Source organism: Sciurus carolinensis, chromosome 3 (assembly GCF_902686445.1).
Source record: "Sciurus carolinensis chromosome 3, mSciCar1.2, whole genome shotgun sequence".
NCBI classification, from domain to species: domain Eukaryota; kingdom Metazoa; phylum Chordata; class Mammalia; order Rodentia; family Sciuridae; genus Sciurus; species Sciurus carolinensis.
In genome coordinates, this window is record NC_062215.1 from 177,254,317 (window position 1) to 177,278,356 (window position 24,040).

The 24,040-nt window shown below is 48.5% G+C and overlaps 1 protein-coding gene across 1 annotated transcript in view; it reads left to right on the forward strand.

Annotated features, from left to right (window-relative positions):
* Positions 1-5,869: 5,869 nt before the first annotated feature.
* Mroh2a (maestro heat like repeat family member 2A) overlaps positions 5,870-24,040 on the forward strand; it is a 43,446-nt gene continuing 25,275 nt past the window's right edge. Inside the window, exons 1-14 of the mRNA XM_047545098.1 lie at positions 5,870-6,037; positions 6,617-6,768; positions 7,280-7,423; positions 8,221-8,313; positions 8,488-8,566; positions 8,681-8,794; positions 10,836-10,912; positions 11,685-11,804; positions 12,112-12,222; positions 13,872-14,019; positions 15,030-15,070; positions 15,593-15,734; positions 15,970-16,022; positions 16,409-16,516. Coding sequence (XP_047401054.1) covers positions 5,950-6,037; positions 6,617-6,768; positions 7,280-7,423; positions 8,221-8,313; positions 8,488-8,566; positions 8,681-8,794; positions 10,836-10,912; positions 11,685-11,804; positions 12,112-12,222; positions 13,872-14,019; positions 15,030-15,070; positions 15,593-15,734; positions 15,970-16,022; positions 16,409-16,516 — 1,470 coding nt within the window. The 5' untranslated portion in view covers positions 5,870-5,949. The remainder of the gene's footprint in view (positions 6,038-6,616; positions 6,769-7,279; positions 7,424-8,220; positions 8,314-8,487; positions 8,567-8,680; positions 8,795-10,835; positions 10,913-11,684; positions 11,805-12,111; positions 12,223-13,871; positions 14,020-15,029; positions 15,071-15,592; positions 15,735-15,969; positions 16,023-16,408; positions 16,517-24,040) is intronic.

The following is a 24,040-nucleotide window of genomic DNA, read 5'->3' on the forward strand; positions in this document are numbered from 1 at the left end:
AAGATAAATGTCCAGTGTCTACATTGACTTATGTAAAATTAATTACCACCTATATAGGAATGGTGGGGGTTAGCATTTAACATCAGTATTTGCAATACAAAGCTATCAACTAGATCAGGCATTTATCAGGTGTTTACTATGTTGTCCACCATATTAATAATCATGTCAACATGAATGGGGTGAATTACATAAACTATATAATTCCATTATTTGGTGGGATCATGGTTTCTTATGTAAAGGGAAAATAGGTGAGATGGTGGAAGTAAGTTTAAAATATATTTAAAAAGCAATCAGAGGAGAGGCAGAAGGGAGGTATCAGATGCTGGCTACAAAGAAGAAAATATAAAAGATTAACCTAAAGTAATAAAGAAAGAGAAGAAGTGGGAATAGGAAAATTTGGCTGTTATTGGGGGAACAGAGTGAAGAAGTGGAGATAAGAGGGGGAGAACTTCCCTCTGGTACAAACAAACCAGCAACTGTCAGATCAGATCAACTCACACCTGCAGGTAACTGAATCCCACCTAAGACAAATCAAGGCTAAATAGTAAACAAGTGTGGAAGGAAGTAATTAATGTGGAAATAAAATTATAAAAATCTTCATATGATTTTTGAAGCTATGCATGCAGTAAGTACACACCTCCCCCATGCACAAAATCATGAATAATGGAGAAAAGTAAAAAGTAATACAATATGATGAAGTGATTTTTAAAAAAGAATTTTACATATTTAAAATTTACAAAGAAGAATGAAAAATAGATTAAAAGTGTGAGTATGGCAAAAAGGAGAAAAAGAAATGAGGAAAAAAGGTAGGAAAAAAAGAAAAAACAATTCTTGCTGAGAAATAAAGGGCTGATTTCCATTGAGGTGAAAACTGTTGGCCAGAATGGATTTTCCATCTTCATGTTTGTTTTTGGCTCTGTGACCCTTGGCTTGCGCGTTGGGGGCTGTTAAACCCAATGCACTTGTGCTCCTTGCTTAGCTTCCAGGCTTTGTGACAGGAGCCATGGCTGGTTGTGGTAGATCTCAGATCTAGTCATCTGGTACATGACGGGGTCAGTACAATTTGGGTCTTGACAAATGTGCCTTTCTGTGGTGGAGATGGTGCAGAGTTCTAAGTTGGAGATTTCAGTAATTGGGGTTTAGTCTTTTTTTAAAACAAAAGTCTTTTTAAAAATTTGTTCTTTCCAGTTATACATGACAGTAGAGAATATTTTGGCAAATCATACGTACTTGGAGTGCAACATTCCATTCTTGAGGGTGTACGTGATGTGGAGTCACCTGGTCCTGTGTTCACATACGAACTCAGGAAAGTGATGTCCGCTTCATTCCGCCATTCCCCGCTCCCTTGGGGTTCAGTCTTGAATGAACTTTGGAATTCTCAGTGGGAGTTTGAGAGTTGACACAAACCCCTATTGCTGGGGAGATGTCCAACTCTGCAGGATGTCTAGATCTCTAGGGTCTCTGATAAAATCCACTTCTAGGGAAGAAGGATGGAACCTCCACAGGTTTCAGCTTCACTTCTATGAATGCTGAATTCTGGGTGTCTGCTCCAGTACAGATGCTCCAGTGTGGCCACTGTACTACCAGCACCAAAGGTAGCTCTCTCCCTTGGGATCCAGAGCCGGAATGTTCTTTGTGTCTAATTCAATCTCTCTGGTTCAGGTGCCTTCTGGGAATTTTCATGCTGACGGCAGGCACTCCCAATCTCCTGTCTCTGCTCCATGCTGCACACCTGGGGCAGTAAGAACTACTCTAGCGATTCTTGATCACAAAAGAAGGCTGGTCTTGCTATCACTTGCCTGGCTATTTATATAGAGTAGATGGGCCTCCTGGAACTTTCTTTAAAAACTTAGAGCATGCATTCTCCATGGTGTGATATTGCCCACAGTGTTCTCACTGGGATGAAGGAAGTCCTACATTTTATATATGAAGCATAGACAAGTGAATAGCACTGTGCTATTGAAGTTTTGTTGGGAGAGCATTTGGGGAAAATATCTTAAAAGTCTCCTTAGGGGATACTACTGCTACCGCTACTACTACCAATAATAATGAAAGCCCTGGTCTAGAGATGTGCAGTATTGAGTAGCTACTCAATCCACACCCCTAATACCTGTCCAGGTACCTTCCCAAAGCTATTGCTGATTGGAATTTTAAGAAACTCTGTTAGTTGCTACCCCAAGACTAGGAAATCAAGGCCAAGACTTTGTGCTGAATTTCACCAGAAGAACTTAGAAATTTGAGTGAATTCCTCTTCTTGAGGTCCCCAAATTTTCTGAGATTTCTGGACTTTCTACACTTGAGGCAGTAGGCATTTCTCCAGAACTCTCGCTCCTTAAGAGTGACTTTTCCTATCTGATTAAGTGAAAGTCACCCTTACATGACTGTCTAGGTAGGGCCTTGTGCACAATCCAACTATCCAATCCCATCCTAAGTCAGGTTATTTTAAATGTTGGTCAATGTTGCCCAAGTAGGAATCAAAAGAGAAGAAAAGCCGGGCATAGTGGCACATGCCTGTAATCCCAGTGGCTCAGGAGGCTGAGGCAGGAGAATGGCAAGTTCAAAGCCAGCCTCAGCAACGTAGTGAAGCCTTAAGCAACTTGGAGAGACCCTGTCTAAATAAAATATAAAAAAGGGCCAGGGATGTGGTTCAGTGGTTAAGGGTCCTGGGTTCAATCCCTAGTACGAAAAAAGAAAAAAAAGACAGGAAGAGACAAGTTTCTGGGTCTCCAGTGCTCCCTCCCAGGGTGAAGGGCTATTTTGGGGCTTTGAAGAGGGTGGTACGAGGTGTGTGGAGGACCTTGTGTGTGAACCATTTGACACCTGCCTTGGGAATATTGATTGGGGAGGAGAGAAGCCAGGTGCAGATCATGTTGACAGGGCCAGGTGGATGAGCAGGAGGGTGGTGGGAGGAGTGGAGATCTGAGATGGGTGATTGGAGAATGGCGGTCGGTCGCCTTCTCCGGCGGGCTTCTGACAGAGGACAGAGGGAGGGCGAGGAAGGGGACACACAGCGCGGGGACAGGGCACGGTCCAGCCAGGGGCCCTCCCACCTGCCATATTTCTCTCCCAGATTTCTACCCAGCGCAAGATCAACATTTACAACATCCTTCAGGAAATCATTCAGCAGGAGGGGGAGCTGGAGGAGCAGTGTGTGCAGAGGCTGGTTGCTGTCGCCTCGAAGGAGATGCGGGAGATCTCAGAGGTAGCCGGCCCAGGAGCCCGGCCTCTGGTGGGCCCGGGATGGGATGCCCAAGGCCTGGGGCAGTCACTTCACGGGGCAGGGGAAGGCTGAGCCTCAGGGAGCCAGGGAGATGGAGAGGGTGTGGGGATACAGGGGTAATGAAGTCCCAACCAGTGGTGGCACCTCTCCTGTCCCTGCAGGTGGAGGGCTACACAAAGGCAGAGGTGGCCAGTGACACTCTGGTGGCTTTGTCCCGAAACCACTTCAGCCTGGTCATGTACGAGCTGCAGCACCACCTTAAGCCCCTCAATCTCACTGACGAGTTTGTCGTGGTCACCTTGGCCAAGCTGGCCAATGGCAACGGTAGGCTCTGAGCCCCGCCCGGTGCACCCTCCGGTCTTTGCCTCCCGTCTCCGTCTGTGCCTGCCTCAGCCTTGGTCTCCACGCTCCTTGTTCGTCTTCTCTTTCCGCGCCTTCTCCTCTCCGTGTCTCTGTCTCTCTCAGCTTTCAGGATTCCCTATCTCAGCCCCTCATTTTCGCCTGATCCCTGCCCCCCTTCTCCTCTCCCTGCATTGTTTTTTGTCTTCCCATCTCCTTTCCTCTTTCTCTTTCCTTTCTCTCTCCTGCCCTCTCCTTTCATCCCCCTGTGGGTCTTGGGCTGCAATAAAACACACGTGGCCCTTACCGTCAGAAGTGGCCATAAACAAGCCAACACCCTGTAACACGAGCTGGTGGGTATGAAGAGAATAGCCTAGTGGCTGCTAGAGACCAGGGCAAGGGCTCCTCCTCTCTGTAGGGCTGTGGTGAGGAAGCCATCCTTAGGCAGAGACCTGAAGGATGAGCGGATGACATCTGAGTGAAAAACAGGATGGGGGAGAAGATTCCATGTGGATACGAGTGCTACTGCAAAGTCCCTGAGACAGGGAAGAACCTGATTTCTCTGAAGAGCCGAGAGGTGGCTGGGGCTGGCGCGGAGGCGTGGGGAGGTGGGCAGGGCCTGGTCGCTGTGGTGAAGTCTGGCTTTATCTGGGGGCCCTGGAAAGCTTCGGAAGGATTCTGAGCAGCTGTTGTCTGATGAAATTTGGGCTCCAAAATGACCATGATGGCTGGGGTGTCTGGAGAAGAGCTGGAGGTGTGTACTAGGAGTGCAGGTGGCTGGGCCGGGCTGCCCTGGTGAGCGGTGGGCGCTAGCAGGTGGGACTTGCCATCGAGTGGGAAGAGGAGGCCCGGAGGAGCCCAGCGCGTCTGCTGGTCCGCTTCCCGAGGCGGGAGGCTCTGGAAGAGAGCTTGAGGGCTCCGACAGAGGAGTGCGGTTTGTGAGCTGTCTCCAGAGAGGCCACGTGGGCAGCTGACCTCTGGACGCACAGTGCAGAGGCAGGTCTGGCCTCGGTCTTTGTTCCCAGCAGCCTGTGATGGTAGGTGGTATTCAAAGCCATTGGGACCCAGGCCGTGAAGGTAGAGAGGGAAGAACTGGGGACAAGGACCCAGCCTGGAGGAGCCCAGCTTGGAGAGGCCCTAGAGGAATCCTAAGAGAACTAGGAGGAAAAGGAGAGGGTGGAGTCGGAGGCCAGAGGGAGGAGAGTGCATGTGCTCCTCCCCTTCCGAGGGGGCCCGTCCCACAGACCCACCCCAGGAGGACCACGTCCTGAGTCAAAAACAAGTTCGATTCACCCAGCTCCCGAGCACCATGGCTTAGCAGCCAGGGCATCGTGGAGCTGGCTTGTTTCCCCCGGTGGCAATGGGGCCGACTGGGGCTGCTAGTGGCCAGCAACTGCCCAGCATTACAAGAGAGCATTGCCACACACCACTAGCCTAGGAGAAGGTCCTCGTTCAAAACTGGAAGTGCAGCTTCTCCTGAGTGTGTATCACTTTTGCACCACTGTGAAGTCAAAATCACGCATCCTTGCAAGTCAGGACCATCCGAAATTCAGGAAGGGCCAAAGCACCAACTGCGTGTACTTGCGGTGAGGGGACACTGGACGAGGCTGGAGAAGGTGCAGGAGTTGCCTGGCGTGCTGGACATGGAGGCCCGTGGGAGGGAGAGGGAGGAGGCCTGCAGCAGGAGGGCCTGCTGGGCCAGGGGGCTTCGGTCCGTGGACACTGCTGCCCAAGGTGCGGAGAACGGGAGCCGGCCTGGGATGGAGGCTTCATTACTTCATCATTGTAAACGTATGATCCTTGCTGTCACAAGCTCTGAAGGAGCTGGCGGGCATGCTCAGTGCGGGTGGAAGGCGGTCCCTCCGTTGCAGGGAGGGACCAACGGCCTGCAGGAGGACGGGCGGTCGCCAGTTCCCCTTTCCTCCGTCTCTCTCCTCTTCCTCTGCGTGCTCCCCTCTTCTGCTGGTCTCCTGCTCTTGCTCAGTTCCTCTCTGGTCTGCCATCATTCATGCAGAAAGGAAGCCCCTCCCCCGGACCCTCACACCCAGGGGACTCTGGGTGGGGAGCCAGGCCTGCAAGTCTCTGCTCCCCACTTTTGTCTGCTGCTTCCCCGTGGTGCTTCGCACCCAGCCTCTCTGGGCCTCCTCTGTCCTCCAGGTCTCCTCGCTCCCCTTCTCTTGCCTGCCTCCTTTCTCCTTCTGCCACTTCTAGCCCACACCTTTTGTGCAGCATGGACTCCCACACTCTGTCCTGTGGCCCCAGGAGGGAGAGGGTTCCCCGGATCTGGACCACCAGGGCCTGGAGCTGGTCAGCAGTGGGCTCTTGCGCTCCACCTGGCCTTGCTCCGCCTGCAGTGACCCGGTGGCTCTGCCCCCGCAGTGTTCGAGTTCATGCCGTACATGGGTATCACTCTGGCTACCATATTCACCATGCTGAGGCTTGCCAACGATGCCAGGATGCGCCAGGTGATATGTAGCGGTGAGTGTCCACGTGGGCCTGTGGGTCGGCCCTGCTCAGGGCCAGGGAGAGGGAGAGCAGGGTGGGGAGACGGCAGAGGGATCGGTGAGCAAGACTGTGGTCTTCATTTGCTCCCAGACATTTGCTCAATCTCCTGCTTTGTTTGGCCTCTGACCGGCTCCCCTGACTGAGACGTGTGGGTGACCTTTAGAAGGCCATGGTGTGGTGGGTAGAGGCCATCACCGTGACTCGGTGTAGCTGGCTCTAGCTCAGCATTTCAGGAGGCCAGAGGAGGGGGTCCATTCAAAGGAGGGAGGTCAGGGAAACGGCTCCCTTAGGTTGAACTCAGGCACGTCTTTGATGCGGTTTCAATCTGACCCGCTTGCCCCGAGCACTGATCACCCAACATCTATCTCTTGATGACCAAGAAAAACAGGGCCAAGTGTGTTTGCCGTTCTGCAGAGGAGCCCCCAGGGTGTGGGAGTCAGAGCGGGGGGGGGGAGCAGGGAGGGGCTCAGCAACCCAGAGCTGGTGGGCTAGGGAGGCGTGGCTCCTCTTCCGGCCCCTCTGGCCTCATCCGCCGCCTCCTGCCACTGGTAGCCATGGAGACCTTCTGTGAGACTGTGCAGTTCTACCTGAAGCACCTGGAGGACAGCACGTACCCCGTGATGACCGAGGAGCAGTTTGCCCTGAAGCTGTTCCCCATGTATCGCTATTTCGTGACCGTGTGGCTGAGGCACCACAACCCCGAGGTGAGCGCCCTTCTAGGGGCACCGGCTCCCCTCTCCACACTTGGCAGACTGGGGGGCTGGGAAGTGCTGAGGGACCACCGAGCTAGCCTCATTCCCAGGACCCTGGAGAACCTGTGACCTGCCGAAGGGCAGAGCCAGCAATGGGGAGGTCCCTGGCCTGCTTCATGAGCTGGACCCTGGTAAAGGCCCCGGTGGACGTCAGACGTGGCCCCTTGCTTGGGGCGCTGCGTACTGGGTGTCCTCTGAGTGTCTTGTCTAGAGGAACTATTTCCACGCTGACCCTACAGAGTAGGACTGTTTCAGTGAGGAGACTCAGGTACACCGAGGTTTCGTACCCACCTGTGGTGACCTGGCTCGGAGGTGGGACCCCGGGGGAGTGTGGCCAGGCTGTGCCTCCGTGGGACCTTGGCTCCACTCTCTCAGGTCCATTCCCTTCTGTGTCCTTGGAGTCTGTGGGTGGGCTGAGACCGCTGGCCTAGCCGGGGCTCCTGGGACCCCATTCCCCGGGCAGGTGAAGATGGGGGTCATCAAGTCCCTGAAGCCCATGCTGAGCCTCCTGCTGCCCAGTGACGAGTTGCGGGAGCAGGTGTACGACTACATCCCGCTGCTGCTGGCAGAGTACCAGGGCAGCCTGGAGGCCGTCTTCATCACCCAGGTGAGGGCTCGGGGGGCTCGGGCTTCCCAAGTGTCGGGGCCATCTGGGTGGAAGGTGGGGACGCAGATGCATCTACATCATATCAGCAGACCCAACATCGGTACCTACAAGGGGCTGAGAAGCTGGGCGCTGGGGGTTTGTGGGAAATGAACTTTGTCATTCCAGGCCAAAGGGACCAGACCCTGGAGGGTCTTAGAGGCCAGAGGGAGGTCGTGGCCTGTGTGTCAGAGTTTTAGGGCTGTTGTAATTAGGAACCACAAGGGTCTTGGGATCCTTGACTCAATAGGGTCTGCACAGGCCCTATTTCTAAATAAGGTCAGATTCTGAAGTTCCAGGTGGACTTGGATTTTGGGAGGACAGCCTTCAGCCCGCAGCATCTTTTAGCCTGGGAGACGAAGATGCTGCAGGGTTCCCTGGGGAGGGGTGGTCTGAGCTGATGGCTGCTGCAGAGGAGCCATTCATCCATAAACAAGGCTGGCATTTAGCTGCAAGAGCAAGAAGCAGGAATGGAAGTGACGGAAATGGGGAGCCACTCACAGATCATTCTGGCAAAAGAAAGATGAGCGGGCCTGGGTGCCGTGCTCAGAATGTGTACAGCACTCCCGAACTTCGCCGTGCCTGCCAGGGGCACCGGGGAGTCACCTGGGCCTCTGGGGATTACGGAGCTGGACCCAGCGAGTCTGTGTTTCTGACCAGCTGCCAGGGGAGGCTGGTGCCAGTCAAGGACCCACTGAGTGGCAAGAGTCCACTCTGAGTTGGTAGAAGGCTACCTGCAACCATTTGTCCATCCATTGCAGGTCTTGAGACAGATTCTGGAAGTGTCGGTTGTCACCAACACCCCCATCCCCCAAATGCAGCTAAACCCCATTTTCACGGAGCTGCATGTCCAGGTGAGGCCGGCAAGCTCAGCTGTGTCCTCAGGGTGTTTGGGAGGAAGCAGCTCAGGAGGTGGCCTGGCCCTGGCTTGCTCTTGAGCCTCCTGCATCCTGTGGGGCACAGGCCAGGCCGCCCTGTGTCTCCTGCCACTGAACTCTCCCCCGCCCTGCCTGCACCCCCGTACCCAGGTGTGCACCAAGGCTCCAGCCCAGCATCAGTACAGCAGCCAGAACCTGATGGAGATCGTGCACTGCTTCATAGCTCTCGGTGAGGCCCAGCCACAGGCCCGCCCCTGCCCGCAGGTCTGCGGGAGCCCCAAGGGTCCCAGACCCTCCGAGCAAGGCCAGAGGGAGTGATGAAGGGGCTTCTTCCACCCCGCAGCTCGCTCCTACCCCAAGGAGCTGATGAAGTTCTTCTTCAGCCAGATGGAGGTGGGTAAGGAGGCCATCCGCGTGGGGACACTGACCCTGATCCGGGCCGTGGTGAGTGCCGATGGTGAGCATCAGTGGGCAGCTAGGCCGCTGCCGAGGGCCATGGGAGCCCCATCTCTCGATGCTGTGTGTCTTCTCATGCTGCCCCATAACCAGCACTCTGGCCCGCCCTCCCACCCCTGGCCCTTTGAGTCTGAATCCTGCTATTGACCTTTAAAATGGAACCAAAGGGCAGATGCATGATTTAACTAGACCATGTAGGCATAACCCTAAAGGCACACGAACTCAACGCCTAACCTTAACCTCTGCCTAATCCCTGAGCCCAAACTCTAAACCTGGCCTTTGTATCAAGGGTAATGGATCTCCTGACCAATTCCCTACTCACGTGGCACCTTTGAATTTGAACAAGTTCCCTCTTTGACAGTGTGTGCCTTGCAGGTTCTTAATGGTTAGAAGAACATGGGCAGCTCCCACTTGTCTTAAAGCTGCATGTCTTTGTGTAGTGCACAGATTAGGCAACTAGACATGAGGCGCCTTCACCCACAGTAAACCTTCTCTCTTAAAGAAATGCAAATTTAAGTAACAGTGAGATTCTGTTTACCCTGCCTGTGGACAGAGATGCTAAAGACGACATCTAGAGTTGGCCTAGCCATTTCTGCAAAAGGTCAAATAGCAAAGGCCTTCTTAGTTTTGCAGGCCGTGTCAGTGAGTGTTTCTTAGCTCTGCCATTATAGAGTTAAAGCAGCTGTAGACTGCTGAGCTGGCCGTGTTCCAATAAAACTTTATTTACAAAAGCAGATGTCGGGCTAGATGTAGACTGGAAGCTTTCCTTTTCTCATTCCTGGCTTAGGCCTGCAGGAAACCAGCTCCTCATACTCCATCAATAGAGATTTAAATCGATAGATAACTCTGGGTGCTCAATTGGATAGGGGTCAAACCTTGGGTTCAATAATCCAATTTTTTGTCAATTATGTGAAGGAAATAATTGCCAAAGGTGATTTGGCATAAATGTCCATGTAAAACATTGTGCTTAAAGCAAAACTTTGAAACAGCCTAAATGTTTTTCTATAGGGAATTTGTGGAATAAATAATAGTGTATTGTCATAATGGAATGTTATACAACCCCTAAAAAGTGTAATTGATCCGTACTTTTCCATGGGAAAGTTGCTCTGTCTGTGTTAAGTACAGCATTACAGTACAGGGCAGGGTATGTGCTGGGAGCTCAGTTACACGAAGGAAATCGTGCTTGTGCGTGAACTGGTTGAGAAGAGCACACTACACCTGTTGAGAGTGGTTATCTTTTATTTTAATTGTGCAATGGACATAAACCATTTTCATTTTCAGGATAGACAGGGTTTCCATCTTAGAGGTAAAAATTCTAAACTGTGCCTTTCTCTCTAAGGCCATGGTTGCCTGCCGCCTTCCACCTGTCCTCATTTCCTCTTTTCCTACCCCAGTGCGGACTTGGTAACACTAAGCCTTAAACTTTTTATTGTACTTCCTTTCCAGAACCTTCCCTTTCCTGCCTCACTTAATCTTCTTCCTTCTTTATTTGGGTGTCAGTTTTTTGACTAGCAAACACCACAGAGCCCGGACGGTGTGCTGGGCACAGTGTTAACTCACTTACTTCTCAGAGTGGTTCTGTGAGGGATGCACTATTCTCATTCACATTTTCCAGGGGAGGAAACAGGCACAGAGCGGTTCAGCAATTCACCCGAGGTCACACAGCTGGAATGTGTTGGAGGCAGGGTTGAAGCCGGGCAGCCTGGCACCAGGGTCCTCACTCTCCACTCAGATGTGAAGCTCTGTGTGCCCAGCTGCAGGGATTCAGTGCAGGCTTCTAGCTCTTGAGTGGAGACCTCGCCTTCAAGGAGAGGGCACTGGGGTCAAGGGAGGCCTAGGCCAAGCAGTAGCCAAGGGGACGAGGAGTGAAGCAGTGGCTCCTGGGCCTGAGGGGAGGTGGTGCTGTGAGGTCATGAGGAGGTGCTGTACCCGAGGGAGCCTGGCTGGAGACGTTCTAAGAGGGTGTCCTTGGGAGGTGGCGGGGACAGGCCACCCGTCCTCTCCCGGAGCCACAGACCTCCAGACCAGTCTTCCTTTTTCAGACCCCAAAATGAATATTAGGACCATCTACCTGGCCATTCGGGTGGTCAAGAACACCCTCTCTGATGCACGGTCCAAGGTAATGGGGCAGGAACCTGGGAGAGAGGGACCCTGCCAGGGAGCCAGCTCTCTGGGGTGGAGGGTGAAACCTGGCTTCCCACCCGGGCCTGCGTAGGGCCGGGGGCAGTGCGGCTGGAGAGCGGGCTCTGCGTGGGGAACCCTGGTGGTCACCGAGAGGCTTTCAAGGGTGCGTCTCGGGCACCAGGTTGGAGGAGGAGAACCCAGCTGAGCTGCACCAGCTGCAGCCATGTGGCCGTGCGGCTCTTGGAAGCCTCCACTGCCTGTGAGCAGAGCGACGGAGGGACCCCTGTCCCCGGAAGGGGTGTCCAGGGCAGGAAGGGGCAGCACAGAGGTCTGAGGGAGATGGGGGAGGAACACGGCTGTCAGAACAGGGACCAGAGCGGAGCTGGCTTCAATGCCTGGAGGCTGCCAAGAGGAAAATGGCTGGCTTTCCTTCTCCCCTGCAGAGCGAGCCACTGGAGGGAGCCCAGACAGCCCAGGATAAAAGATGGGCTTTCCTCCCAAGGGCCCCAAGATGGGCCACCACATGTCAGAGGGGGGAGTGGGTGCATGTCTCTGGACGGCTCAAGGGGACACACAGCCGGGTGGGTCCCCTAGATGGGGCAAGGGATGGCAGATGGATGGGCAGGAGCCAGGTGGCTCCTGAAGCCCCTTCCCGCCTGCAACAGTGCCAGTTCCCAGATGTCCCACCCGACAGGACTGGGCACTGGGTGCTGGGCTCCTGCCCCGGGCCCTCCCCACATTGGCAACCTGTGGCCCTGTCCCCCCAGGTGAGGATGGCTATTCTCCGCATCATTGGCCAGCTGGCTCTGTCAGGGTACCAGGACCGGATCAAAGGCTGGGGCCTGAAGTACGTGTCTGTGCAGCTGACCCTATCTACCTACAAGCTGGTGAGTGACCCTTCATACACACCATGGAGCAGCTGGACTTTGGAAATGTTCCAAAGCATTGAGCACAGAATGCTACTTTACATACCGCGTTTACGAAGCAAGTGCATAGGTGGGCAGCAAACCCACAGGCCCCGGTGTGAGCAGGAGACACCCAGGCAGAGACCCAGGCAGAGACCCAGGCACAGCCACGAGCACCCAGGAGATCAGTGTCTGGGATGGATGCTCCTGGGGAGTAAGAAGACCACCCCTGAGCCCATGGCAGGCCCCTGCCAGCCCTCCAGCAAGGGCCCTTGGTTCTGCCTTCCAGACAAATCACCGGGATAGCTTTTATCAGAGGGACTTGGAAGAGAAGATGGTCCACAAAGTCACCTTGGACACTGTGAAGATCATAACCTCTTCTGTCAGTGGCATGACCAATGTGAGTGAGTCCACTCCTTGGCCAGCAGGCCCCTGGGGAGAGCTGATGGCTCCCGTCTGCACCTTGAGGACTGGGAGAGGGATGGGCGAGGCCCTGGCTCTGCACTTGCACCTCTTCGTTCTCACTGTCTGCGTGTCTGTGTGTTGGGCAGGGGGGCTTCCTCTTCCACTTGCCCGAGCTCTCTTCCTTCAAAACCCAATTCCAGGCTGGGGAGATAGCTCAGTCAATAGAGTGCTTGCCTTGCAAGCACAAGGCCCTAGGTTCGATCCCCAGCACCACAAAAGAAAAAAAAAAAAAAAAATTCCGGAGCCAGGTATTTTGTGGGTGTGTTTGTGTATGGTATACGGAAACATTCCATGAGCATTTAGCAAGTTCCTGCTAAAGACATGAAGGTATATGCTAGGAGGACTCAGTGTGATCTCAGGGAGCTCAGGGTTATAGAAAAACAATGTGTCAACTTTCAATTGCAATGAAATGTGACATAGCAACAAGATAGGGAAAATTTACTATAAAAGCACCAAGGAGAGGATGATTATTCACCAAGTGAGGTCAGATGCTTCTGGTCCAGTGGCAACTTATTTTGGTTGCAGAAATAATGACAATAATAACCATAGCTATAGTCCATAGTGCACCTACACGTAGCAGGTACCACCGTGGGTGTGCACAAGTATGATCTCATTTGATGGTGAGGTAGTTTCTCATTTTATTTCCCTGATTTTGCCGATGAAGAAACTAGGCTCAGAGGGACTCATGAACTTGCTCAAGGCCTCACAGTTTGTAAACAGTGGAGCTGGGACCAAAATATACTTTCTCATTTACCATGCTGCCTTTCTGGGGACCCAGGAACGGGACATGCTAGTGCTGGTAGGCTGGAACAGTCCCGCCACTGCGCTCATGAGTTCGTAGCACGACACCTTCCCCCTAAGCTCCTAAGGGTGGAGGGTGGAGGGAGACCCCCATTACTTGGAAGTGTTGAGTGGTCATGTGAGAAGAGTGAGCCAAAATCTGTATCAGACAGGGTTCTCCAGAGAAGCAACCAGAGGAAGACGCATGTGGTCTGCTGTATTCCATGGAATCCACTCAGGCCACCAGGGCTGGCAGGCCTGAAGCATGCAGGGTGGGCCTCAGGCAAGGGTGGGTGTAGAAGTCTGTGGCAGTTTCTTCTTCCTCAGGGACTTCTGATTTTTGCTCTTGAGGTCTTTCAACGGCCTATGTGAGACCCACCCATGTTCTCAAGGCTGACCTTCACAGAAAACCGACTTTGATCACAGGGCAATGCCGGAGTAGTGCTTGACTGAGTGACTGGGTGCTCTCGCCCAACCAAGTCGCCTTGTAAATCTGTCACAACCAGCAAGCACAGCTGGGTCATCTGCCCAGAATGCACCTCTGCAGGCACTGGGATCAGGAAAGGGTCCTGGACAAAGAGGGTGTACGGGGTTAGGGCTGGTATGAGGCTGGCCGGGTGTATGACAGCCCCAGTGGGTGAATGCCACCGAGACTCCCGCTGGGGCCGCGGGAGGCAGTGTAGGCAGATCCTGCAGCGGTGTCAGGGGCCAGCTCTGGGGCAGCTGGCTGACCCACACTGTGCATGGATGCTGACCAGTCTTGGATGGCCGCGTATGCCTCCAGCGTCCTGGGTCCCCCCACAGGAGTTCTGGGTGCGGCTCCTGTGCTACATCATGGAGACCGACTACACGGAGGCCTTGACCCCCATCTGCATCAGCCTCACCAACCTGGCAGAGCGCCAGCTGCACAGCAAGGATGCGGCAGCCAGCACGACTGGCAAGAGCAAGCATGGTGAGCGTGGCCCTGCGCTAGCCCGGGGCCTGCTGCCCGGCCTGCCCCTGGTCGCCCTTCCCACGTCCCTTCTCCTGGAGGCCTCCAGGACGCACCCGCGAGTCTGAGGAGGCGCAGTCCTGTGGACTTGCTCCTGCAGCCCACTCTTCACGTCCCCATGCCCGCAGCCCACAACCCGCTCGGACCCCTCCCTGGGCTCCTGTCCAGGCTCCCCCGTCTGGTCTTTCTGGGCCTCTGCTCGTCTGGCCTCTCTGAGTCAGACAGAGGAACTGCCGTTGTCCAGCCAGTTCTGTAAATTGGCCCCTCGGTGGTCTACTCCAGGGTGGGCACCGTTGACACCAGACTCAGAAAAGCAAATCCGCCCATTGCTGCACGTTGCCGCTGTGCCCCTCCCTCCCGCTTCCAGCGCCCAGGCGCTGCCCTCAGGACTTGGGGCTTCACAGGAACGGCCGTGACTGGCCATGGCGGTAATTTAGTGAGGCCTTCAGGTCCGTAGCCTGCCCTCTGAGTGTGATCTGAGTGAGCCTAGCTGGCCCCCCGGGTCTTCCTCGTGGCTCTGGGACTTGTAACTCTGGGACTGGTCCTCTCCTGGGCCCTCCCCTGCCTGTCCGTTCAAGTTTGTGGGTCTGCTTTGCGGGGGCTCATTGACTCCCAAAGCCTGCAGAGGACCGGAGAGTGGAGCAGGGTTTCTAGTCACTGCTGGCTCAAGAGGGGCCGAGGTTCACAGTAGGGGACAAAACACCGTCGTGGCCAGTCTGGGGTCCATTGCAAAGACCACAACTACGATCTGATGTAGCACCTCCTGCACTCGGCACATTAGCACACATTTCCCTCGTGCTAAGTCGATAGGGTGATGGTCTTTACTGGAAAACCCCTGCGCCGACCCAGTTTCCCTTCTGCATGGAGTCATGCTGGGGAAGCCCCTTCCAGGGTGACGTTCCCCTTGGGCACAGGGGCATGTCCTGGAATGGGCTGGGAAGCCTCAGTTCAGGTTGCATCTCCTTCCTCAGTGGACCTGCCCGCACCTCAGAAGCTGCTGGCCCGGCTCCTGGTGAGTGGCTGCCTGCTCGTGCCCGGGCCTGCAAGGCTCTGCCCTGCGGTGCTTTTCTCTTGAGCTCCTCATTCCCTGAGCCCCAGAGCAGGAGGGAGGCAGGGTGCAATGAGGGAGCTGGGCACTTAGCAGGACAGTGTCCTAGGCCCCTACTGTCCCCGCTGGGGAGAAGTTGCAGGGGCAGTGTGCTCAGATGGCCCACCCTGGCCTGGACCTGCTCCCAGCTCCCTCTGCCCAGGGCATCTCCAGGTCACTATCAATGGCCTTCCTGCCCCTGGGGTGGGCTTGGTCTGGTGGACGCTAATCCCTGCTCTACTGAGGCTTGGGGTGAATAAGGAGGTCGGGCCTTGCCTCTCACCGCCTCTCCCCACCAGCATCCTCCGTAGGGGCCTCTATCCTGGAGATCCTTGGGCTCTGTCTGGAAGCCACCCACCTTCACCTCCACTTACCGTGAGGACCAGGAGCGCCAAGACAGGGAGGGAGGGGTCAGGCCCTGCTGCACTCCGTCCTGGTATCTTGCAGGTGCTGATGTCATCGCCCTACAAGGGGGAGGGCCGTGGGGTCGCTATGCTCCACCTCCTGAGGACCCTGAGCCACAGCATTGTGCCCACCATGGCCACCGTGTGGGAGCAGGAGATACCCCTGCTGATCCAGTATCTGGAAGGTGAGGCCCCTCGTGTGCCCTGGGGCGCGTGGCGTGGCTTGGACACCAGGAACCCAGGCTCTAGGTAGACTCCTATGGCTACTGTGGTCCCGAGAACTGGCCAAGCAGTGTGGGAGGTGGGGAGGGAAATGCCCACCCTGCGAAGGGCTGGTTGTGGAGGGCCTGGGACGCCTGGGAGGCCAAGCAGATGCTGACCCAGAGGGGACAGCCTGGGGACCAGCTGTGCGCCCCACAGAACACACAGAGTTCACCTGGAACCAGAAGGCCTGGGAGGACAAGCTCATTCAGGTAAAGGGTGACCCGTCTCCAGAGGCCTGGACGGGGAGAGAGCGGGTGAATGGGAGGGCATTGGTGGGGTTGGCAGGTGGGGAGCTTAGGGCCCCCAAAGGACACGTTCTCCCTAAGACTTGGAAAACGTAGTGTCTCTGGCTGTACTCTCACTGGGAGACCTGGGAGAACCCAGTTGGCATCCCTCCTGCCAGCCCCCAAAGCTGCAGCCATCCCCAGACTCACAGACACAAAACCTCAGTGCTGGATCAGGGCTCCATGGACCGAAAGATGTAGAGATTTGGGGAAGGAGGCCCAGAGAGGGCAAGCCATTACTCGAGCTCACACAGCATTCCCAGGGCCCAGCGGGAGCAGGGCTGGCAGCCATTGATCTTCTCCCTCCCCAGTTCCTGAGGCTCTCCCTCAAGACGACTCGGGGGACCAGCTGGAGCCTGCGCCTGAGCAAGGAGCTGAGCAACCAGATTGGGAGCTTCGACAGCCCCTCCTTGGAGAAGGTTCGTCCCTTCAGTGATGTTGAGTTCTCTTGTTTTGTTCTGTCTGGGGTTTTGCTTTGTTTCTCTTTCAGATTCTTGTTGATGATCACATGAAAAAATGTTTTAAAAATCTTTTTTGTACAAATCTATAAAAATTGTTGAAAGAAATCAGAGAAGGTCACAATAAGTGGAAAGCACCTGTGTTCACAGATTGGAGAATTATACAGTAAAGATGGCGATTCTCCCCAAATTTATGTACAGATTCAACATCACCTCCTCCGTAAGCCCAGTTAGCTTTCTTCCCCCTCTGGTGGACTGATGCCCTAGTCCCCAAATTCATACAAAAATGTGAGGGGCCCAGAACAGCCAACAAAATTATATATATATATATATATATATATATCACAAAGTTGGAGGACTCAAGCAAGACAGGGTGGTCCTTGCATAAGGACAGACATTTAGACTGATGAAATAGAACTGAGAGTCTAGAAATGAATTCTCACATTTATGATGCATTGATTTTCAACAAGGATGCCAAGATAATTCAAGGGGAAAAGAATAATCTTTTCAACAAATGGTGTTAAGACAACTGAATGTCCACATGTAGAAAAATGGTCTTCACGTCTGTTTTGGTGCCAGCACGATGCTATTACTGTTACTGTAGCTCGGTCGTATAGTTTAAAGCCTGGTATTGTGATGCTTCCTGCTTCATTTTTCTTGCTGAGCATTGCTTTGGCTATTCTGGGCCTCTTATTTTTCCAAATAAATTTCATGACTGCTTTTCTATTTCTATGAAGAATGTCATCAGAATCTTAATAGGAATTGCATTGAATCTGTATAGAGCTTTCGGTAGTGTGGCCATTTTGATAATGTTAGTTCTGCCTATCCAAGAACATGGGAGATTGTTCCATCTCCTAAGGTCTTCTTCAATTTCTTTCTTTAGTGTTCTGTAGTTTTCATTGTAGAGGTCTTTCACCTCTTTTGTTAGATTGAATTCCCAAATATTTTATTTTCTTTGAGGCTATTGTGAATGGAATAGTTTTCCTCATTTCTCTTTCAGTTGATTCATCAATGATATAAAGGAATGCAATTGATTTATGGGTATTAATTTTATATCCTGCTACATTTTTCCCAATTTTTAAAAATTATTTAAAAAATTTGTTCTAATTAGTTGTATATGACAGTAGAATGCATTTATACATTTTGATAGATCATACATAAATGGAGTGTATTCTCTAATTTTTCTGAATATACATATTGTAGGATCACATGGGTCATGCAGTCATACATGTACATGAGGTAATAATGTCTGTTTCACTCTACGATCCTTCCTTCCCCCATCCCCCTTCCCCTCCTTTCACTCACTTCTACCTAATATAAAGTAACTCTATTCTTCCCTATCCCCCCTGTTATTGTGAATTAGCATCAGCATATCAGAGAAAACATTCCTTCTTTGTTTTATGGGGTTTGGCTTATTTCACTTAGCATGATATATATATATATGTGTGTGTGTGTGTGTGTGTGTGTGTGTGTGTGTGTGTGTGTTTAAGGGCATCTAGGTTGGTTCCATAGTTTAGCTATGGTGAATTGAGCTGCCATAAACACTGATGTGTCTGTGTCACTGTAGTATATTGATTTTAAGTCCTTTGGGTATAAATTGAGGAGTGGGATAACTGGGTCAAATGGTTCCATTCCAAGTTTTCTGAGGAACTGCCATACTGCTTTCCAGAGTGGTTGCACCAATTTGTAGTCCCCACCAGCAATTATGAGTGAACTTTTTCCCCACATCCTTGCCAACATTTATTGTTGCTTGTATTCTTGATTTGCCATTCTAATTAGAGTGAGATGATATCTTAGAGTAGTTTTGATTTGCATTTCTCTCATTGTTAGGGATGTTGAACATTTTTTCATATATTCATTGATTGATTTTATATCTTATGTGAAGTGTCTGTTCAGTTCCTTAACCCATTTATTGATTGGGTTATTTGTGTTTATGGTGCACGTAGGCTCTCTTTTTACATTTATTGATTCTTGATTTAACTTCCGTGATTAGAGGTCTTGTTAAGGAAGTCCGATCCTAGGCCGATGTGGTGAAGATTTGGGCTGACTTTTTCTTCTAGTAGTTGCAGGGTCTCTGTTCTAGTGTTTAAGTCTTTGATCCACTGTTAGTTGAGTTTCGTGCAGGGTGAGAGCTAGGGGTTTAATTTCATTTTGTAACATGTGACTTTCCATTTTCCCAAGCACCATTTGTTGAAGAGACTCTCTTTTCTCCAGTGAATGTTTATGGCACCTTTGTCTAGTATGAGATATCTGTATTTATGTGGGTTTGTCTCTGTGTCTTCTATTCTATACCATTAGTCTACATGTCTGTTTTAGTGCCAATACCATGCTGTTTTTATTATGATAGTTTTGTAGTACAGTTTGAGGTCTGGTATTATGATACTCCTACTTCATTTGCTTGCTAAGGATTGCTTTGGCTATTCTGGGTCTCTTATTTTTCCAAATGAATTTCATGATTGCATTTTCTAGTTCTATGAAGGCCATCATTGGAATTTTAATAGGAATTGCATTAAATTTGTGTAACTCTTTTGGTAGTATGACCATTTTGACAATATTAATTCTGCCTATCTAGGAGCAAGGGAGGTCTTTCTAAGGTCTTCAATTTCTTTCTTTAGTGTTCTGTAGTTTTCATTGCAGAGGTCTTTCACCTCTTTTGTTATATTGATTCCCAAGTATTTTATTTTATTTTTTTAGGTGATTGTTAATGGGGTAGTATTCTTGTATTTATTTATTTATTTACTTTTATTGTAAACAATTGGGGTACATCTTGTTTCTCTGTTTGTACATGGAGTAACAGCATACCATTTGTGTAATCATACATCTACATAGGGTAATGGTGTTTGATTCATTCTGTTTTTTTTTCCTTCCCCCCACCCCTCCCACCCTTCTTTCCCCTCTATACAGTACCTCCTTCCTCCTTTCTTGCCTCCCTCCCACCCCTCATTATGTATCATCATACGCTTATCAGTGAGATCATTTGTCCTTTGGTTTTTTGAGATTGGTTTATCTCACTTAGCATGATAGTCTCCAATTTCATCCATTTGCCTGCAAATGATGTAATTTTATTATTCTTTATTACTGAGTAATATTTTGTATGTGTATATATATATGTATGTGTGTGTATATATATATATATATATATATATATATATATATATACACATCACAGTTTCTTTATCCATTCATCAATTGAAGGGCATCTAGGTTGGTTCCACAGTCTGGCTATTGTGAATTGAGCAGCTATGAACATCGTTGTGACTGTATCTCTGTAATAATGCTGATTTTAAGTCCTTTGGGTATAGGCCAAGGAGTGGGATAGCTGGGTCAAATGGTGGGTCCATTCCAAGTTTTCTAAGGAATCTCCACACTGCTTTCCAGAGTGGCTGTACTAATTTGCAACCCCACCAGCAATGTATGAGTGTACCTTGTTCCCCACATCCTCGCCAATACCTATTGTTGCTTGTATTCTTGATAATCACCATTCTAATTGGGGTGAGATGGAATCTTAGGGTGATTTTGATTTGCATTTCTCTTATTACTAAAGATGGTGAACATTTTTTCATGTTTGTTGATTGCTTGTAGATCTTCTTCTGTGAAGCGTCTGTTCATATCCTTAGCTCATTTGTTGATTGGGTTATTTGTATTCTTCATGTAGAGGTTTTTTGAGTTCTTTATATATTCTGGAAATTAGTGCTCTATCTGAAGTATGAGTGGCAAAGATATTGTCCCACTCTGTAGGTTCTCTCTTCACATTGCTGATAGTTTCCTTTGCTGAGAGAAAGCTTTTTAGTTTGAATCTATCCCAGTTATTGATTCTTGCTTTTATTTCTTGTGCTATGGGAGTCCTGTTAAGCAAGTCTGATCCTAAGCAACAAGTTGAAGATTTGGACCTACTTTTTCTTCTATAAGATGCAGGGTCTCTGGTCTGATTCCAAGGTCCTTGATCCATTTTAAGTTGAGTTTTGTGCAGGGTGAGAGATAACCCCTATCTTTCACCCTGGGGTAGTATTCTTTAATTCTCTTTCAATGGATTCATTACTGATATATAGGAATGCATTTGATTTATGGGTATTGCTTTTATATCCTGCTATTTTGCTGAATTCATTTATTAGTTCTAGAAGTTTTTGGTGGAATTTTTTGGATCTTCTAAATATAGAATCATATCATTGGCAAATAGTGATAGTTTGAGTTCTTCTTTACCTATTTGTATACCTTTAATTTCTTTCTTCTAATTGCTCTGGCTAGAGTTTCAAGGACAATGTTGAATAGGAGTGGTAAAAGAGGGCATCCTTGTCTTATTCCAGGTTTTGGAGGGAGTGTTTAAATTTTTTCTCTGTTTAGAGTTATGTTGGCCTTGAGTTTAGTATATATGGCTTTTACAATGTTGATGTATGTTCCTACTATCCCTAGTTTTTCTAGTGTTTTGAACATGAAGGGGTGCTGTATTTTGTCAAATGCTTTTTCTGTATCTATTGAGATGATCACATGATTCTTGTTTTTAAGTCTATTGATGTAATGAATCATGTTTGTTGATTTCTGTATGTTGAACCAACCCTGCATCCCTGGAATGAACCCCACTTGATCTTGAGGCACTATCTTTTAATATTGTTTTTGTATGTGATTTGCCAGAATTTTATTGAGAATTCTACTTTGCTGAATTCATTTATGAGTTCTAGAAGTTTTCTAGTGGTGTGTTTTGGGGTTTTCTAAATATGAAATCATGATGGCAAATAGGAACAGTTTGAGTTGTTCTTATTTGTATTCCTTTAATTTTTTTCTTCTGTCTAATTTCTCTGGCTAGAGTTTCTAGGACTAGAAGTGGTGTAAGAGGGCATCCCTGTCTTGTTCCAATTTTTAGAGGGATTGCCTTCAGTTTTTCACCATTTAGAATGATATTGGCCTTCGGTTGGTTAGCATACACAGCTTTTACAATGTTAAGATACGTTCCTACTATCCCTATTTTTTCCAGTGTTTTGAACATGAATGGATGCTATATTTTGTCAAATTTTTTTCTGAATCTATTGAAATAACCATGTAATTCTTGTCTTTTAGTCTATTGATGTGATGAATTATGTTTATTGATTTCTGTGTGTTGAACTCACCTTGCATCCCTGGGATGAATCCCACTTGATCATGGTGCATTATCTGTTTAACATGTTTTTGTATGCAGTGTGCCAGTATTTTATTAAGAATTTTTGCATCTATGCTTATCAGAGATATTGGTCTGAAATTTCCTTTCCTTGATTTGTCTTTGTCTAGTTTGGGTATCAAGGTGTTACTAGCTTCATAGAATGAGTTTGGAAGGGTTCCCTCCTTTTATATTCCATAGAATAATTTGAGGAGGATTGGTGTTAGTTCTTCTTTGAAGGTCTTGTAAAACTCAACTGAGAATACATCTGATTCTGGGCTTTTCTTTCTTGGTAGGCTTTTGATAACATCATCAATTTCATTGCTTGAAATTGATCTCTTTAAATTTTTGTGTCTTCCTGGTTCAGTTTGGGTAGGTCATATTTCTCTAGAAATTTGTTGATGTCTTCAAGATTTTCTATTTTATTAGAATATAAATCTTCAAAATAGTTTCTGATTGTCGTCTGTATTTCAGAGTGTCCATTGTGATATTTCCTTTTTCATTGTGAATTTTAGTAATTTGAGTTTTCTCTTTCTCTTCATAACTTGGCTAAGTGTTTATCAATTTTATTTATTTTCTCAAAGAACCAACTTCTTGTTTTGTCAATTTTTTAGATTGTTTATTTTCTTTCAATTTCATTGATTTCAACTCTAATTTTAATTATATCCTATCTTTTACAGCTTTTGATGTTGATTCGTTCTCCTTTTTTCTAGGGCTTTGAGATGCAAAGTTCAGTTATTTATTTGTTGGCTCTCTACTCTTTTAATGAATGAGCTCAATGCAATGAACCTTCCTCTTACCACTACCTTCATAGTGTCCCAGAGATTTTGATATGCTGAATTGGCAATTCTTATTTACTTCTAAGTATTTTTAAATTCCATCCCTGATTTCTTTTGCTATCCATTTGTCATTAAATAGTATAGCTGTTAGAGCAGCTTTTTTTTCATTTTATAGTTGATTTCTAATTTAATTCCATTATGAGCTGATAGAATTCAGAGTATTATCTCTACTTTTTTGTATTTGCTGAGAGTTGCTTTGTGGCCTAACATATGGTCTATTTTAGAGAAGGATCCATGTGCTGTTGAGAAGAAAGTATTTTCAGTCATATTCTATGTAGTCTGTTAAGTCTAAATTATTAATTGTATTTTTGTCCTATAGCTTCTTTACTTAGTTTTTGTTTGGAGGATCTATCCAGTGGTGAGAGAAAAGTGTGTTATAGTCACTCAGTATTTTTGATTTGTGGTCTATCTGATTCTTAGAATTGAGAAGGTTTTATCTTATGTATGTAGATGCTTCATTGTTTGGGGCATAAATATTTATGATTGCTTTGTCTTGTTGATGAATAATTCCCTTAAGCAGTATGAAAGGTCCTTCTTTGTCCCTTCTTATTAATTTTGGCTTGAAGTTCACTTTATCTGCTATGAGGATAGAAACTCCTGCTGGTTTAGAAGATCCATGTGAATGACACATTTTTTCCCATCCTTTTACCCTCACTCTGTAGATGTCTTTGCCTATAAGGTGAGTCTCTCAGAGATGGCATTTTGTTGGGTCTATGTTTTTTGATTGATGAGTTTAGGTCATTTACATTCAATGTTATTATTGAGATTTGATTTTTTCCCTGTCATTTTTATTTATTTTGGCTTTTTAATTTGTACAAATTTCTCCTTTGATTGACTGTTCGTCTAGTGTAGTTCCTCCCTTTGCTGGTTTTCACTTTTATTTTTCATTTCTTCTTTATGAAATATTTTATTGAGTATGTTTTGTAGTGCAGGTTTTCTGGTTGTAAATTCTTTTAACTTTTGTTTATCATGAAAGATTTTTATTTCATTAAATCTGAAGCTTAATTTTGATGGGTATAGTATTCTTGACTGGCATTCATTTTCTTTGAGAGCTTGGTATATATTATTCCATGACCTCCTAGCTTTGAGAGTCTATGTCAAGAGATTAGTTGAGATCCAAATTGGTTTCCCCCTAAATATTACCTGTTATTTCTCTTTGGCAGCCTTTAAAATCTATCCTTATTCTGTATGTTAGGCATTTTCATAATGATGTGCCTTGGTGTGGGTCTGTTGTAAATTTGTATATTTGGGGTCCTGTAAGCTTCCTGTATTTGATTTTTCATTTCATTCTTTAGGTTTGGGAAAATTTCTGACATTATTTCATTGAAAAGATTCCTTAGGTTTGTACCTCTGAGCCTTCATCTATCCCAATAAATCTTAAATTTGGTCTTTTCAGGTTATCCCATATTTCTTGTAACTTCTGGTCTCTTAACATCTTTTCCCCATGGTAAACTTTGTTTTCAAGATTATATATTTTGCTTCATTGCCTAAAACTCTCTCTTCCAAGTGACCTAATTG